Source organism: Oreochromis niloticus, linkage group LG20 (assembly GCF_001858045.2).
Source record: "Oreochromis niloticus isolate F11D_XX linkage group LG20, O_niloticus_UMD_NMBU, whole genome shotgun sequence".
NCBI lineage: Eukaryota > Metazoa > Chordata > Actinopteri > Cichliformes > Cichlidae > Oreochromis > Oreochromis niloticus.
Window position 1 is genome coordinate 25,811,864 of NC_031984.2, and position 18,144 is coordinate 25,830,007.

At 40.8% G+C, this 18,144-nt stretch overlaps 1 protein-coding gene across 4 annotated transcripts in view; it reads right to left on the bottom strand.

Annotated features, from left to right (window-relative positions):
• Positions 1–18,144, bottom strand: part of LOC100705676 (helicase ARIP4) — a 74,520-nt gene that overhangs the window by 16,936 nt on the left and 39,440 nt on the right. For 3 of the 4 annotated variants that reach the window (XM_013271129.3, XM_013271127.3, XM_013271126.3), the window contains one exon: positions 1,091–1,334. In XM_013271129.3, the coding sequence (XP_013126583.1) occupies positions 1,091–1,334 (244 nt within the window). Of the gene's footprint in view, positions 1–1,090; positions 1,335–15,556; positions 15,859–18,144 lie in introns of those variants that run through there. The other variant, XM_013271128.3, reaches the window with a different exon arrangement.

An 18,144-nucleotide genomic window follows, 5' to 3' on the forward strand; every position in this document is an offset into this window, starting at 1 on the left:
TAATTTTTTTTTCTAAGATGTCAAAAGAATTGAGGATATTTAGAGAACTCAGTGCAGTGTTCACATTTACACAAACGGGCTTCAGTTTTGCTATAGCCTCCAACTAACTAAATTGTAAAGCTGAATAATTTAATTATTCAAAAAAGAAGTATTGAACAAACAAATCACTGTTTAAAAAATGTACTACTTTGAACTGGCAAATAAAACAAGAAGTCCTACACCTCTTATTTACACAAATAGTTAAATATATCATATGTACTTAAAGGCAGGGAATAAACCAGAACTTCTATCCATGACACATGTTAGAAATTATATTAAACTGGCTGTTATGTAAAGGCAACAGCATATTAGGGGTTGAGCTATACCATGTTTATTTGCAGCCTGGAGTAATAAAGCTGCAGACTGAGCATATGTATGATCAGTGATAGATTTCAATAGTAACTGGAACATAGTTTCAAAATGAAATTTAAGATGAGGGAAGAGTAGAGGAAAAAAAATAAATGATATATATGTACAGTAGGACAAATCTTATTATCCAGCCAGCAGTGGGTGTTAAAACTAATACAGTATGAGTTGCATAAGCGGCGTGAATGTTGGTTTGCTCTGCCCTTCAGCAGCAACTTACTCGAGGGATTGTGCAGCAATCGCTTTTATCTCAAGGTTGACTGGTTGCTGTTTGGCAAGCAAAAACTCAAGACTCATTTTTAAAAATCTGGTTTTAAATGGTGTGAGTCTAAAGTAAGCAATCCCAGAACCCGTCTGATATCTGAACATCTGTTTTCATAGCTGCTTCTTACAAGAAAAAGAAAAAACAGCTGAAAACAGTGGGATGTTGCATGAGGCTGGATGTGCCCATCCACGCTGAATCACCAGTAGAAAATGGATACTGAAGTGTGTTTCTTTGATGTGTGTGTTTGCATCACTTAATCTTCAATTCAACATTCAATTAGTACCTAAGTTGCAAAATGGATTCTGCCTTTTGTGACAAAGCTGATCGTAGCTCAAATAGGACATGATAGAAATTGGTTTCTGTAAGTTGCCTCTGTCTGAACTGTGACTGAGACCAGAGTTAACTCCGTGTCTTCTGTACCTGATGTTGCGTCTCATGTGCGCAGGTTTGGAGCTCCTCTTCTTGGTTCCTGTCAGGGCCGAGGGAGGGGTGGGGCTTTGGCTTGCCGGCCTGGAGTGGGGTCTTGACCCGGGCTGGGAGGAGGGAGGGTGAGCCGGCGTCTCCGCCGTAGGTGAGGTAGATGGGGGAGGGGTGCACTGCCACACAGCAGGGTTGCCGCCCTGAGCCTCATTCTCGGAGCTGAAAGAGGCGCTGTGGGACTGGTCTGCAAGGGGACGACAAGAACTGTCAATTCAGGTGTAGAAACAAAATCTGGATTACTAGCAGTTTATAAATCAGTCTTTCAAAATAAGATGCTAAGAAAATTCATTCTTCCACACGTTTTTGATGCTATATAAACAATGCAAGAAGAAAATGAAGTTGTAGCATCCAGTGCGATGAGTAAAAAAAAGTTTAAAACTCATACAATATAAAATAGATTCTGAATGGCGTTCCCAAAGATCTTTACCTGCTTTGTAGTCAGAATTTAATGGTGTTGTCAAACTGTTGCACATAGGAGACTGACAAACCACAGCAGTAACGCCACCATCTTAATATTGTGCAGGTCAGAAGATTGAAGGGTTATTTACTTAACCTGTCAGTGATTTTAATGTTGTGGCTACCTGCTACTTCCCTCGTCATATATGGGGGGAAAACACAAAATCAAAAATCAAACTGTTTCAGGCGCTACTTTCACAAACGAGAAGCATGCAGCGCTAATGAAGGTCAGAGCCACAGAGGATTTTGGAAAAATCCAGTGTCTGCAAAGTCACAATAGCTGAAAGGCTTGTATAACAGGGTGTTTTATAACACTTTGTTGACTCCGGGGAAATGGCGTGAAACAGCTTTATATCTCAAATAACTAAAATAACCTAATACATTAGAAACTTCCATATTCACAGCACTTATCTGTGCTTATCATTAAGAGGTTTCTTTTAGCCATGTGGAGCCACCTCCTCTCTGTTCTCAGAAATGAGCCTACACGGAGCTGCACACCTATTAATTATAACTGCTGGTGTCATAAATCTTTAAACTATTACAGTGATTGCAGCAATCTCAAGTTGAGCGTGCTGATCCTCCCATTCGGTTGTTTTGTTCACCTTTTCCCTTTTGTGCTGGTAAACACATTTGTCCATGTTCGGACAAAACAAACCGGAGCAACCACGAATTGAAGAACTAACCTTCCAAATAGCAGATGACCTGCTCAGCTAGCAGCTCCTAGCCGCCACAAATAATTAAACTTTATTTAAATGGGTAAATATAATGTTGGTCAAAAGTTTTGTTAGCAATTATTAGATTGTGTAGTTATTGCTTTTGAGCTTCTTTCCAATCACGGCTGTGTTTAAAATGGAAACTTTGACCAATGGATGGCAGCCTGTCAGGACTTAAGTTTTCAAATACAACGAACAAAGTTCCTCTTACAGCGCAAGAGTCGAAACAGTTTTCAATCCAAAAAAATCACAACTGCGCTCCGATTGCTCAATTTCAATTCATCAGTGTTTTTTGCAAACTTGTCTTAAGTTCCACTTCTGTTTCTTCTACTCTCAATCTGTCTGGATTTCACTTTCACCTTTCTTCTTCTTCTTCTCTCCTCCTCCCTCTCCCTCTCAGTTGTTCTGCCAGAAACACACTGAACCAGATCTGGGGCTTATGTAAGAGCTGGATCATAAATATGGATGGCTTATGAAACACAAGACAGGACACAAACATTGACACACACACACACACACACACTTTAGAGGACAAGTGTTCACATAAGAATACGAATCAATACATAAATATCCAATGCACACATGGAAATGTAGATGGCATTCCAGCTAAGAATCTGCCTGGACAAACAAGGAAATGCTGCCAACACACACACACACACACACACACACACACACACACACACACACACACAAAGAAAGCATGTTCAGTGCATGATACCTGGCAGCATCAGAACGTGGACACGCATGCGCACAAGCAGACAGACACACATCCTTAACATAATGGAAAATGGAGGCTGCTATGAGCTCACTGCGAATTGAAAAACAACTTACATAAAACGCCCCTTCAGTCCATCAGTGCGATAACAAACTTCTCGATCTGGCTGCTAATGACACCAGCTCATCTCAGCCCTTAGCGTGTCTGCGTGAGTGTCGTACGCTTATGTGTCTCATGTTACCTCTAACAGTGAAATCAAGTTAAGAGTGGAAAAAACACTCAATGCAATCACAGCTTTCAAGGGTTCACAACCTTTTTGAGATTTGAAGATACAGACCGCAGCCAGATTACAGATTAAAAAAAAACCAAAACAGGTTTCTCCTCACAGGAATTTCCACACAACTATTAATTCACGTATCCGTGACTTCTCGTGTGTCGGCACCAGGTCAAAGTCTGCCCTCATCCAATAGAAATCATCACATCTTTAAAAGACACTGACATACAGTTATCTATAAACACTCCCCCGGCTCCATAATGAACTGTGATGACTTTGATGAACTCGAGCGGGTGAACTTATTTATATATTTTTTCAAATCAAAGTCAGCCAATACTTTAATTTATGACCAAATACTGGTAAACTCATTCCCAAAGCATTATCAGGCTAGTTGCCAAAACTAAAATGGTGAACATGTTAATCATTATCTCACCATTATATCAGTTTGTGGTCATATTAGCATCAGGTCAAAGCCCTGCTGAGCCAACCTGCTGCCTTACAGAACCAAAAGCCTGCAGACTGCACAGCGCAGACAGTAAGCTTTGAGAAAGGCATAAATGAAGATAACAAAGCACACTACAATAAAAGGGAATAAATGAAAAGTTCCTGACTTGAAGAGCTGGAATTTTACAAAAGCCAAGGAATCAGACACCCACTATGACGTCTGGTCAGTCGTTTCTGAAGCATCGACATCTTTCTATTGTTTGGCTTTAATTGCTCACCGTGTTCACCACATGCTTTTTTTTTTTCCATTCACTCGATTACCCTGTCTACCCTGAATTTCCCTCCCTCCAACCTTACACAACAGTTATATAACAGATCCTGAAATGCACAGAGCCTCAACATCACCACAAACACACACACTGAGGGGGTGGGAATAGCAAGGGAAATAGCAAAGGGGACAGAGATGAAAGTGAGGTCACGACTGAAAGGGAAAGAGAGATGCACTTCAGTGCGAGACGGGAAAGACAATCACGGACATGTTAAAAACAAAGCACGGTGGTGAAAGGCACTCACACACACACACACACACACACACACACACACATTCTGGGAAGCAGGGTTGTTTTCTTTGGGGTCAAGAGGACAGGACGTTCAGGAACCGTTTGCCACAAAGACAAATATGATTTTATTAGTTGATAGACACACCCGCCTCCACACATGGCGTCACACTCGATTTGCGCACTACCCCATCTTGAGGTGACTGTGTTTATCTGAGATCTATTTCAAGTATAAAGTTTGCTTTCCTTAACAGTGAATGAGTGAGCAAGCGCGCACAAAGCTCTGAGGGCATATAAGGCCAGGGACTGGTATGCACTGCTGTGTTTGTTCTGCCCTCACTGATGCTGTGAAATCCATTGTACTAGCTCTGTCTGTATAGTGACAGTATAGTGAAGTCAAATGAAATGAACAGTTCCAATGTTTTCCAGTGTGTGTGTGTGTGTGTGTGTGTGTGTGTGTGTGTGTGTGTGTGTGTGTGTGTGTGTGTGTGTGTTTTAGTACATATCATGCAGCACAAACTAATAAAATTATTACAAATAAAAACCAAAAAAATAAAATAAATAAAATAACAACACTCTGGCATAGCACACCTGTTTTCTCTTAAGTAATAAAAATGTGGTACATAATTGCCATTTCCAGTAAAACTTAAAGGGAGAATGAGAATTCACTGGAAAGGGCCATTAGCAGATTGGCTACAGTTACTGAGTCCAAACATTTAACGGCCCTTTAATGGTTTTACTGGAGAAATTCATCTTGTTTTTATGGGAAAAGGACCTCCGGTTGGCTTTGAGAGCAGCTGGAAGACAAAGAGAGACAAAAACAGCATCCGGCTCATGGTGCTTTGCTGTTGTTTACCGTCTGATAATGTGTTTATAATCTTGAAGGTTTGAAATGGCAAAAAAATTCAATTCTCCCATTTACTGTTTTTTAGTGCAGTGTCAAAGAATAAAGTACGTTTGTTTAAAAGATTACAAAAATAAACTTTACTGCAGAGATACTGTGATTTGTTAAGTAATAACTGAAGGAATGTTAACAGTAGCAGCTTTTAACACAAGCTGCTATTCAGCCATGTCACTAGTTTCTAAGGGAAGGGAAAAAGATTGCACATCTACAGAATATTTATCCACTGTCTATATCGTCTCATCGTGTCACTAGAATATTAACTGTTTTTTGTGTTTTTTTTAAACAGGTTTAAACTCAACTTTGACAAATTTGAGATGTCAAGGTGAAAGCAGAGCTGGGACTTTAACATGAACAGAAAACAGAGCACTGTGCAGCTGTAACAGCGTGTTTCGGAGAGCGATCTGGAAGCTGTCACGATGAAGTGCCTCTCACATATACAGGAAGATGTACAGACCCATACACAGACTTGCGAACGCACACATGGGGGGAGAATCTCGTCGCATTACGGCCCGACAGGTTATACAACACGCTCACATAAATGTGCAAAAATAACTTATATAACAGATAAACTGTTCAATACTCCCTCTGAGGGCCTGAGAAAGCAAAAGCCTCTCCTGAATCATGCTTTGCTAACGTACACATGCGTCTTGAGTGCTGTGCACATAACTCTGTGAGGACGAGTTTGGAAGCACTCCAATCAAAATAGCCAGCGAAGATAAATGTCATCGGCTGCAGGAAGTCAGACACAAACATATTACATAATGCAATATGGATCGTAATTGCATCAAACAGCCTTCACTTTGTGCCTCATCACCTGATTCCCTCCAGTATCAGCAACTCCTGCCAAACTGCTCACAGATTCAATTTCTCAGGTCTATTCTCCATTACGTCTAAAAACCAATAACCTGTCAGTTACAAGGGAGCAGGAAGTCCAGTTTGGGTAGCATATTACCATTTGGTGGCTTATTATTTCCATGCTACTTTCCACTTCAGCTAACTAAAGATTTTATCTATGATTTCTGATGAAATGAACATAAATAAATATCAATACTAAAGATTAGTGTTGCCATGAGTAGGAGAAAAGCCAATTGGTATTAAATAAAACAACATGATATCTAAATAGTGGATGATATTCTAGATGTACAGTTTATTTCGCAACCTAATGACTTCACTTGAAGACAGAGGTTTATATGGCAAGTGCTGTAATTGTAAAAAGTGGGATTTGAAGGGTTTAGATGGGCAAACTAGGAGATCACACCATTTCAAACACACCTTTTTCTGCATTATTTTGGGAAGATTTAAAATCGACACATATTGGACAACACATATACTCATAGCAACATATCTATACACATAGCAGACCAAATATACTCACTCAAAAGAGCACAAACATGTGGTTATACCTGTAAGAGTTTTGGAGGTCCATGAGATGTGGTAGACTTGCATATCTAACGCAATAACGACAGAGTTTGTCACACACTGAGAGCGTAACCCCAAGTGTCACGCAGCTTCTATTATCAGTATGTTTTAATTAAATGATTGCTTGGTTCACGAGAATCTGAAAACTCTTTCAGTTCAGAACATGAGTTATAGCAACCCCCCCCCACCACCACCACCACACACACTTCAAATGCAGTAACTACACAGTTTCAGTTCTGATCTAAATTCAGCGTCCAAGACCCGCCCACCTCATTAAAAAAACCCCTCCCTTGTGCAGAAGGCCAGCTGAGGCGTTATCTCAAGGTGAGAATCAGAGTTGGAGAGCTGACTGTTGCTAGGTGACTGATTTAAACCATCAGTTTGCTGCGGAGCCACGAGGAGCAGAAAACAACTGTGACAATATGTGGGTAAAATTAGTCAAAGCAAAGTGTGAAACATGGTGAAAGCTCAACCCCCGTCACGACAGAGCTGGGAAAGAAAGTAATTAAGTGTCTTGATGAAATGCTGACTCACCGGGATCAGCGAGCGTCACAGAGTGAGCAGCACCCGCAGCACATTTTCTGAGCCATTAATTCGTTCAGTTGGACACTCCCTGTGGGCTCGAGACCCAGCGCTCCTCACAAAAGACAACACAACATGTTCTTGAGAGATACGAGCCTCGACAGAATGCAAGGCCACCGGCAACAGATTCATGGTTGGTGTGTCCGTCTGCGCACACTCGTATGTGTCTGAGTGGGGTTGCAGAGAAGAAACATCTTCTGCTAACCAAGTTTATGTAACCACATCAATGCATACAAGTGTTTATATAACTCTTCGCACTGTGCTGACGAACATACAAATGTAAGTGTGCCAAAGAACTGTGTGTGTGTGTGTGTGTGTGTGTGTGTGTGTGTGTGTGTGTGTGTGTGTGTGTGTGAGTGTGTGAAGTAAGTGGTAACTCCTCAAGTGTCAATTTCTTAAAGTGAGGAGGCAGAAGAACAGGAAAGGTTAAAACTACAGGGTTAAAAAGAGTAACCGAAGAGAATTAGCTACAAATATGTACTAACAGCAGTATAACGCATCAGTCCCCTCATAAAGTCTTGTTTTTCTCTAGAGCCATTAGTGGTACAGGCTGTTTTCTTGGCTTTGAAAAAACTGACAAGTTAGCAATGCCAAGGTTTTGCCCATAAGTGAGAAAAACAGATGACGGATTGCAGATTCTTCTGTAATCTGTCTCCGCTTCTCAAAAAAAAGAAAAGAAAAAAACTTCTCTGGAAAAAAAAAAAAGATGGATAGAAGTCTGGAACTGACGATGACCCCAATTTAGTTTGAGATCCGACACCTGCATGAGATTCAATTGCATCTATAAATCATGACCTGAGACATCTGAGGGCGAGCTTAGAGAGATGCACACAAACACAACCTCACACAGGAAATATGAGGTCCTGACCTACATACCAACTTCCATCAAGTCAGACATCCAAGGAATGGTGAGACCTGAGGATGTTTTTAGGGTTTAATGTGCTTTGAAGATTTAAACATTAAAACTTTTACTTTCCATCTTTTTCTTGCCTCGTAAAAAACAAAAAGAAAGGCTGAAGTGGACAATGTGTCTGTGCCGCGCCCCGTCATTGGCCAGCTGCTGTCTGTGTAAGCAGATTACAGATGATGGCACATATTTACTACTACACAGTGGAGAATCCTCCGCGTCACACGTTTTACGTGCACACAGACGCAAAAACACAGAGAGGACAAACTGTATTATTATTCAACAAACGTGGAATTCCAGGAAGTACATAGAAAATGGAAGAATAGAATATTTATAGTAACAGAGCATCTAAATGATTCATCTAATCATCTCATTCTAACGCTGTCCTGAGAGGCTCAGCTGGACAAGTGCTGGTGGAAAACAGAAACAATTTTAAACCCCTTTACCATGAACCATAAATATAACTATTCTCTTGCAGTTATTCACCATGTTCGCGAAAACTGCAATGTAAATTGTGTAACATCACAGACTTGTAAATGTGAAACAGGGCAACTTTATGACACAACAAGCATTAGAGGCAAGAGCAAATAGTAAGCCATGCTTAAATAAAAATGCTTTTTTGTAACTGGCAAGTTTTATTTATTTGAAAAGTGAAAAGCTATTTGAAATGAAGTGTTTTTAAATGCAATTTGCAATTTAGTATTGATTTTTTTTATTATTATGACTATTCTTGATCATTTTTTCATTACTTTTTTTAACTAAACCTTTGTTAGAGTGCGTACTAAACATTTGAGCCTACATTTGTTTTACTAGCTCATCATTTTGCAGGTGTGTATTATGGTTATAAGTCTTTATTCACTCTCTCCACTCCAAATACAGCACTCTACACGAAATCGGAGATGCACCATCTTCACACCTGTCCTTTCCTGCTTCTCATTTTCTCACCTCTCCCCTTCCCATCTAATCCTGCTTCCACCTCATCGCACTCACCTGTCACTCGTTCTCCTCCTCCTTCGCTGGATTTCTTTCCTCATCAGTGAGTCTCACTTGTACACAATTGGCCCCATGCTGACATCCATTTATAAAACAATTTCTGCTGTCATTAGAAGCTGTAATTCCATCGGTCTGACTTGCAAGCTGATTACTGGCACGTTGTTTCATATCAAACAACAATGTGCTGTATGTTTTCGCTGATGATGCTGATGAAGGTTTATCCTCTACTAAAGAAATCCTGATCAGGACAAGCATAAGTGGATGGATGCATGGAGGGAATTTAGGCAGTCAAATATAAAAAACTAATGGCTTGGGTGATTTTTTTAAAATAAGCGCTTATGTGTAAATAGAGATGAATTTGTCAGGGTACATCCAAATATAATCACAGAAAACTTATAAGGCTTCGGTCACACAGAGCTATTGACTGATCCGCTACCCCATGGGAACCTCCAGTCTCGAGGGAAAAATGTGCATTCCTTAACTGGTTGCTGAGTGTTTGCTGGTGGTTTGGAGTTGGCTGTTGCAGCAAAAACTTGCTGGGGATTGTTTTGGTCACTGGCAGCCTGCAGCAGTCACCTGTAATTTGCATGGAAAACTTGTCTGCAAACACTTGCTAACCCACTAGCAGAGTGGTAGTAAAGCTTGAAAAAGTGTAATTCAAACAAGATAATGCAGGGCGTTCACCTTCAAAGTAAATGTGTCGCCTTACCTCAGCAGCCAGCTTGTTGCAACTGGTGCGCCTTAAACTTTGAAGTCAAATGGTCTCTGTTCTGTTCTGGTTTCTTAGTTTCCACATTTTCACTACAACTTAAAAAGTAGTTGGCAAGTGTTTGTAGATGAGTCAGTGCCTTCCATGAAAACAATGGGTAACCAAAGCACTCTGCTAACGACCAAAGAAATCATGAGGACGTCTCATATACCTCTTTGTGACCACATTCGCATTCCAGTATCAGCAAAGAGGATGGGGAATACACATCTGCCTAGTGACCCAGTTGAAAGATGGCCAATTATTAATCTCACATTTAACTGGGGGCTAAGATTTTGCTTCACGCCAAGTGAAAGCCGATGCAATTTGTAGAATTTCACTTGAAAATACAGAAGCATCACAAGTGAACTGAAGGAAATTTTTTGCTGCTCATTTTTTAAATGAAAAAAATGCTGAAATCAATCTAAAAAAAAAAAAATCTTATTTCCTATACCAGAGGTTCATATTTTTTCTTTTAGTAGTAACCTGCCAGAAATCGAAGGCACTCTGAGCAGAAGAAATGAAACCATCCTCCTACTTGTTTAACTGCTTCAAGTTAATCTGAGTTGGTATTGCAAACATAGCTTTAGAATTGAGATTAAAAACACAGTTTCAGAGAGGCTTGGAGATAAGATCTACCTTCATATAATGGCCGCTAAATCACACCATCAAATGTGATTTAGGCTTGGCTTGTGGCCAAACTATTCAGAGATTCCTAGTAAACTAGAACATGATGGAAAATATGTTAAAAACTGACAAACTCAAAACAAAAAGTTTGATTGTTATCAGAAGTAAATAACAGCTTCCAGTTCAACATACTGTTTTGAGCTGAAACGTAAATAGGGGATCCAAACTGGAGATGGGTCATGGATGAATATGTTGACAAGGTCAGTCTGCTGTGTAAAGAGTTAAAGTATATAAAAGACAAAACTTCTATTTGTTTTCAGGTGGCGGTCCAATAAGACGACCCGCTTTATTAAATGACTTCCTGGCTTTCTCATTTACGCAGTCTGAGCCTCACAAAGGGAAAAAGTTGCTCCCCAACAGACAGCCAGGCCACCGCCGCTGAGGCTGGTCCGACGAGAAGGGACGCTTATGTAACTGCTGCCTCTGGCTGTTACACAACCAGCATGTTCACAAGAATCTCACGTCCTCCACACACACACACACATTAAAAGATGTAACGCATTGCAAGCACACAGAGCACACTCGCAAGAGCTGATGGTCTCAGATGAACACAGCGACGTTTAAAGAACATCTAGACTTTGAAACACACACACACACACACACACACACGCAGAGCGATGAGTGTGTCGGCATGATTTTCCACCTCGCTCCTGCTGTTCAGCAGCGTTCGTGCTGTTCTCTTAAGGCAAGGAGAGTGTCAGAGATTATTTAAGGTGGCTGGATGGAGCACAGACAGTGACGCTGGTGCACAGACTGCTTGGAAGACCAGACCAACAGACAAACTATAACTCAGAAAATGCAGAACTCTTAAACTTGGCCTGCCAGTTAGATCTAGGGTATTATTTCTGCTTTTTCCATAGTTGATGACGGATGGAATAATGTCTTGTTCCATCTATTCATCCACCTTATCAGCATCTGCTTATCCAGGTAAGAGCGTACACTAACCAGGAATTCCCAGACCTTCCTCTTCCGATTAACCGTCGAAAACACATCACCTAAGAGAAATCCAGGAGGCATCATGTCTGAACCACCTTAACTGGCTCCTGTCAATGCAGGAGAGGAGTAGCTGCACGCTGTATATGCTTTTGTATTCTTTCACTCACTAGCCACAGATCATGGCCATGATATCAGGTAGATATGCAGACTGTAAATGCTTTCTTCTTCTGCAGTTCTAAACCTTTATAAGGTCATGTGACCAAATCAGAGATCTAGGCATCTGTAAATGATCATCAGTGCAAATTCTTCATTAACTTCCCGCCAAATTAGAGCAATTTATAAGCTCATCATTCAAATAAAAATATCGTCTCAGAATTTTTTTCGTTGTGGTTTATTGACCCCACCCAACCCAAATTACAGGCAAATGCAGGAAAGTTTCTCAAAGTTTTTAAGTTGTTCTCCCGAAAGACTGACCGAGACTTAACTGGGTTACGTGCTCGCCTTGAGGAAGAAAATAAAATCTCAATACTAATGCTGAGCAACACGCACGCACGCGCACACACACACACACCTCTCTTATGTAAGACACTGCCCTGAATGAGTTATTAAGGCTGCTTTATTAGAGCGATGCAGGTGAGTTATGAAACGCTCCTGTTGGCAGCGATTCCGACGAGTGTGTCAGAGAAACGATGAGGCGGTGAGACGAGAAGAGAGAGAGGAAAAAAAAGGAGGTGGAGAGACAACGGCCATGTGATAAAGACGGCACAGCAGAGGGGGTGAGACGAGGTAGAACAGGCTGTTAGTAGGCCAGTGTGTCACTGCTGCTGGGGAGGGAGGAAGAGGAGGGAGGAGGAGGAGGAGCCAGAGGAGAAGGAGAGAACATCGGGATGCTGTGTGCTGGTCACACTATAGCCTGTTACATAAAACCCTTATTGGCAACAGTTTGCACACAGTGTGTACTTTCAGCCTCTGAACGCCCTGTGAGATATCTTAGCTTCTCACATCTGAGCAACCCAAAATCTTAACACTTCTGCACACAATGAGAAACGTTTCAGCTAATGAACTACCCGGTCACAGCCCCTCCGGAGGTGGAAAGAGAGCAAAACTCACGTAGCCATTTCCCATTACTCCTCTTTCAGTACCAAGAAACGTTTCATATTGTGAAACGCTTCAAGCTACAACGCAAAAGCACTGTTTCCTCTTCAACCCATAACGACTATTTAATTACACATCAATACAGGTAAAAAGTCTGATTGTGAAGTCGTTATTAAAGAGACTGAAACAAATCACATTTTATAATCCATCCATTATTCTTCCACTAATCCAATCCCACCTATTACAGAACGACAGGCCGGGTACACCCTGGAAACATCGCCAATCTATCACAGGCCTGTTTTATAATCATTTGTATATCATTTCAGGGACTTCTTGTTAGAGAAAAGATGTGTCCCTTTACATTAACCAATCAGGTTATCAAAAAGAATCTGAATAAATGATAACTGCAGACTGAAAAAGCTTCTTTAGATTTCTAAGCTTGTTGTAATCTAGCCAATATTTAGTAGCAATGTGAAATAATGTAACCGGTATTGTCTTAGTGCAGGCACCACACCCATGACGTCCACTATCTGATCACAAGACTTTGTACTGTAACATTATACAGCACTGCGGCCATTTAATGAGAGACAGAGAGAATAGCTGGGGATTAGATGAGGTAAAACAGGACTTGGAGAAGTGCAGCAGAGGATACACACAAAGTTAAAGAAGATCTCAAGTTTATGGGGTATAATTTCCTAAAAAGGAAATCTGCTACCTGTTTTAAGCTATGGTCAAATTCTTTAAGACTTGAGAGAGAGGAGGAGTGAGGATGGGAGAAAGATGAAAAAGAGAAGTCACTCGAACCTGGAAGGGGAAATTTTACAATAAAGACAACAAAGAAAAGTGCTGTTTGACAGGAGGAACCTGAAAGATGAAAGAACATTTAATAAAAACTGCTTTTTGACAAAGGGAGCATTAACCATGTGTCCATCCTCAGCACTGGGGCGTTATGAAAGCAATCAGACTGCACGTGCTCCTGGTGCTTGGCCCGGACTCCAGTGCTGGCCTGAACAGGACAGGTTGTTCCTGCCCGGCATGCTGAGGCCAATTACAGCTGAACAGAGCAAGCAGTGCAGAACGATGGAAGAACAATCAGTACAAGCCCCTTCCTGTTTTATTGTACGACAGACGTTTTGCTGCTATTAAAATGTCAAATTTGTTTTCTTTTCACGGGAAACCCTCTCGCCACTGATGGACACACTGTTCTCAAATACACGCACAACAGATTTAGGGAAGAACAGTGTGTCCTATTCTTTTTACCCTTCATCGCTATTTGACACAGCACAATCTGAGACATGACGAGATATCTAGTGTCTCTTTTCATAGTGAGCCAAACGCCCAGAGCGATCCCAAGAATTACGAGCATGCAGACAGTTATTTCTCCGAAAAGGATTTTCTGTGAATGCTTTTCAAAAGGGAACAAGAGGAGAGTCAGTGGGCCATGGTGCTCACTAAGCAAAATTAAAACACTGTTTTTAAAGTCTAAAAAAACGCTTACGTGATCAGGCAGGTCCTGAATTATGAGCTGGCGACTTTTTCCGGAGACATTAACAGTAGCTGTTTTAATCTCAACAACCGCTGTTAAAACATGTAAAAATCCCTGCAGCTGCACACACACTGCACTGTTTTGTCTTTTTACTGCAGAACATTGGGCATAAAATGAAACAATGACTGACGCGACGTATAACTTTACCTTGAATAGTTACATTCCTATTGGGCACACTGCGGGAAGCCATTGTTTGCCTAAAGTGCCCCTGGAGGGCAGTGTCTAATTTATCGGAGCTTTTGGCATACGTGCAAAGACATCCGGACCAAGATTTCCGTTCACTGTTTGCAAATGTACATGGATCTTAAAAAGCTAATAAAAAGCAGAACAAGGACAATCTAACAATAGAGCTTTTAGAGCCACTCTGGATCCTACTTCATCCACACGATCACGTTTTTAATATCTGTGAGCCAACTTTGAACTGAGCGCATGTGCAACAACACTCACAAATCCTTCCACTGTGCATCTAAATTCAGTGAAGACAGCTTCAAATTAAGACTTAAAATCCTGATCTGACTGAAAACAAACTATTAAAATTGATCTAACACAAGATTTGAAGTTTCTGATTATCTTGTGGTTGCTGGATAAACAGATGAAGAAATGTGAAGGAACTCAGAGCCTTCATTTTCATTCATTCCAGCTACAGCCGTTTACCCCCCTAACCCACTGGTCTGCTGAACCATATGTTTTCCTGCCTCCACATGCTCACACTTCCAGCGTGGCCCGATCCTACCCCCGTCCGCCAATCACGGCACTGGCATTGGTTTAGGTAACCGTAGAGACAGCCAATTGGAGGCAGGAACTGAGATGACAACACGAGAGAGAGGCAGTGGACACGAGTGGGAGAAAGACCGGCTGAAAAATGGAAGGAAGATAAGCAAAATGTGACGAATCAAACAGAGAGAGCAGCAATCGTAGACGGCGACTGAGAAGAGAAAAATACGATGAAACCAGAAAAGTAAATAGAAAGAAAGTGTGCTCAGATAGACTGCACACGCCTAAGGAGGTATAGATCCAGTGTTACACAACAATGTTAAGTAACTTAACGACCCTCAATCAACAACTGCTGCACATTCTAGACACTTCTCAGCTGGTTTTATAACATCAAAGTTCCCCATTTCTCATCATCTTGCCGCTTTTAACTCATTTTCCCCCCTCCGTGCACCTCCTCTCTGGCTTCTGTTCATGCTGCCTCTCCTGAAACAGGATGCAGAAAGGAAGCAGCTAAGTAACACTGTTCGTTATCTCATCAGATAAACTTCAGCGTGCGCGTGAAGCTCTCTGTGTGGCGTTTTCTTCCTGTTCTTAAAGCATAGCCCTATATCCAACATTTACCTACCTCCATATTTTTCCCTCATTTCTTTCTAACTTTCTCCCCAAAGATTCATCGCGTCCACAACCTCAACACGGTTCAGGCGAATTATGTCACCCACCTGCAAATGATTCCGATTCATCCAGAAGCAGCATGGTTATCAGAAACAGAGGAAAAGCTGGTATCCTCTGCCTCCCTGTCACACTCTCAAAATCGCTTCCCCTTTCAAGGAGAAAAAAAACTTTTAAAAAGAAGTAAGGAGGAGGTGGATCTTCCCTCCTCTTAGCCTGGCTTTACACTTAGGTGGCCTTTAAGTTGACTGCCTCAGTGACTGACTGACTGACTCTCTGACTACTGGTCCACCACTGTGTGCTCCTTTCTGGTCAATAACAATGTGAATGTGAGGCAGAGGCAGCTAGGAAGGCTGGCAGCTGAAAACTTACATAACCCTTCATGCTGGAGCTGGGGCCCTGCTGAGGGGGGACTCCTACCACCGATCACCCTTCAATCTCCTCCCCTCCCTCAACTAAAGCCAAAAAAACCAAAAAAACTGTCATATTAAACCACTCCCCCATAAACAGAGTCAGGAATACAAAGCATGCACAGAAGCAGGAACCATTTAAGTGTTCGTTGATGATTAAAGGCGTTACAACATCTCAGCAAGGCTTATAAAAGTTGTTGCCTCAAAGATCAAATTACACATACATGTACACACAACCACACGTCAGAGGATTAACACGCGTTACGACAAAGTCACTTTCATAGACTCTCAAACTTTAAAATCCTAGTGAGTGATAATGGTTATACTAGCTGCTGATAATGACCATCATGCCTTTTACTGCACTTCAGGGCCCAAGGCGCACTCACATAAAGGAGACGTTCTGATGCGTCATTTGGCTTTCCTGCACAAAACAGATCCTTCGAGATCAGTTTAATTTTACTGATCTCTAATTCTATATCAGTTTACTTTGTGGGTCACAAACTGATAGCTTAGTTTGATCCTGAGTGGAGCAGACTGGTGAAAAACCAGTTTCTGTCAATGAAAAGAAGTTTACACATTTAATCTCCTGAAATATCCTAATATAAGAAATAATGCAATTTCAACAGTACGTCTCAGTTTTTCCACTGTAAATAACAGAAATCTGTCAGCATGACTCTTTGGGCTTAAATTGTAAGAAATAAATGTTTAAATTTACAGAACAATATCCTGTATCCTGGTCGCTCATGTGAGCCTGTAGTTAGGAAACAGAAAGTTTCTGTTAATTCATAGAAAATGTCAGTTTTTTTGACTCCTTGTTAAAAAAGTTACATTTCTAAAGTCAACATTGAAAACACAGGAACTTTTCTGTTATTTAATTGTTTATCTATTACTTAATTACTTTTTGTATAGTATGAATAGTCAGTGGGGAGGTCTTTATCCCCCATAAGCTGCAAAACTTATTAAAATACACTAAAAAGTAAAAATATGCCCTCCTTCATTTTCCAAAAGAATCCAATGGGCTGGATTTGATTCTGGCATCCAGGCCTTATGATTGACACCCCCGGTCTTGAGGAATACATCATGGAGAGATATGATGGGACACAAAAAATATCGAGGCAATGCACAATAAGGGTGTTGCAAAATAAGGTGAGCGAGCAATGCTGAAGTAAACTGCTGGAAATTTATAAGAGAATATGTTTATTTTCATTGCGCTCTATTTTTAATGTGTACCATCAAAAAACACCTATTTATATACTAAGTGCTTACAGATAGTATACTGAAGGAAACATGGAAATTAGTGAAATTAATTTCACTGACTGAATATTCTAATAGTATTCAGTCAATAAATTCAAATAATCAACAACTCTTTTTAAATCTGTGCTTAAGTTTTGGAAATCCCTGTTTATAACAGATCTGAAGCCACTGAAGACTAAATAAATACTTTAGTGACCCATTAACTTCACACAGTTCCACACAAAAACAACACCCGTTCATAGGCATCTCCTCGCTCCCACGTGAGATTGTTTTAAGTGTTGGACAAGTGACAGAGTTGGGACCCCGCGGTGACCCCACTGTGTGTGTTTGTGTGACAGAATAGAGAGCGTAGAGGAATGCCTCGGCAGAAATCTGTGTCAGCATCTCTGAAACGCCTTCAAAATAAGATCAAAGCTCACATCATCCATTACTGTACACACAGAACCCTTACGTGTGTTATAAGACTGTCATTACTACTTCATATGCGTTTCTGCTAAGAAACTCAAAACTGTTACACATTATATTCAACATATTTTATAAAGACAGTCCAATACTTAAAACCTGTTATTTACTGTTATACTAAGAGTGGCCTCAGTAAAAGAATGGCTTTTAAATGTGTCGTTTTACCTTCCACACATTTTTAAACGCACATGGAAACATATGAGAAGTTTATTTGTGGATCTGAAACACTGTTGAAATCGCCGAGTGGCAAACTCATATCTATTTATATGGAGTAGAGTAAACAAGCAAATGTGTCTAATTTCTACAGCTAATGAATCCAATTTGTTACATTTTTTAACAGACCCGAGGGAACACTGTTATAAAAACTTACAGGAAACCCTTCATCCTGGATTAGATGGCTTATTACCCCAAAGACTGGAAGCTACTTATACTTTACAAAAACTGATTTAGGACCAGACACTTTTACATCAACCTCTGCTTGAAAACAAGAAAAAAAAAAAAGTGAATCAGAA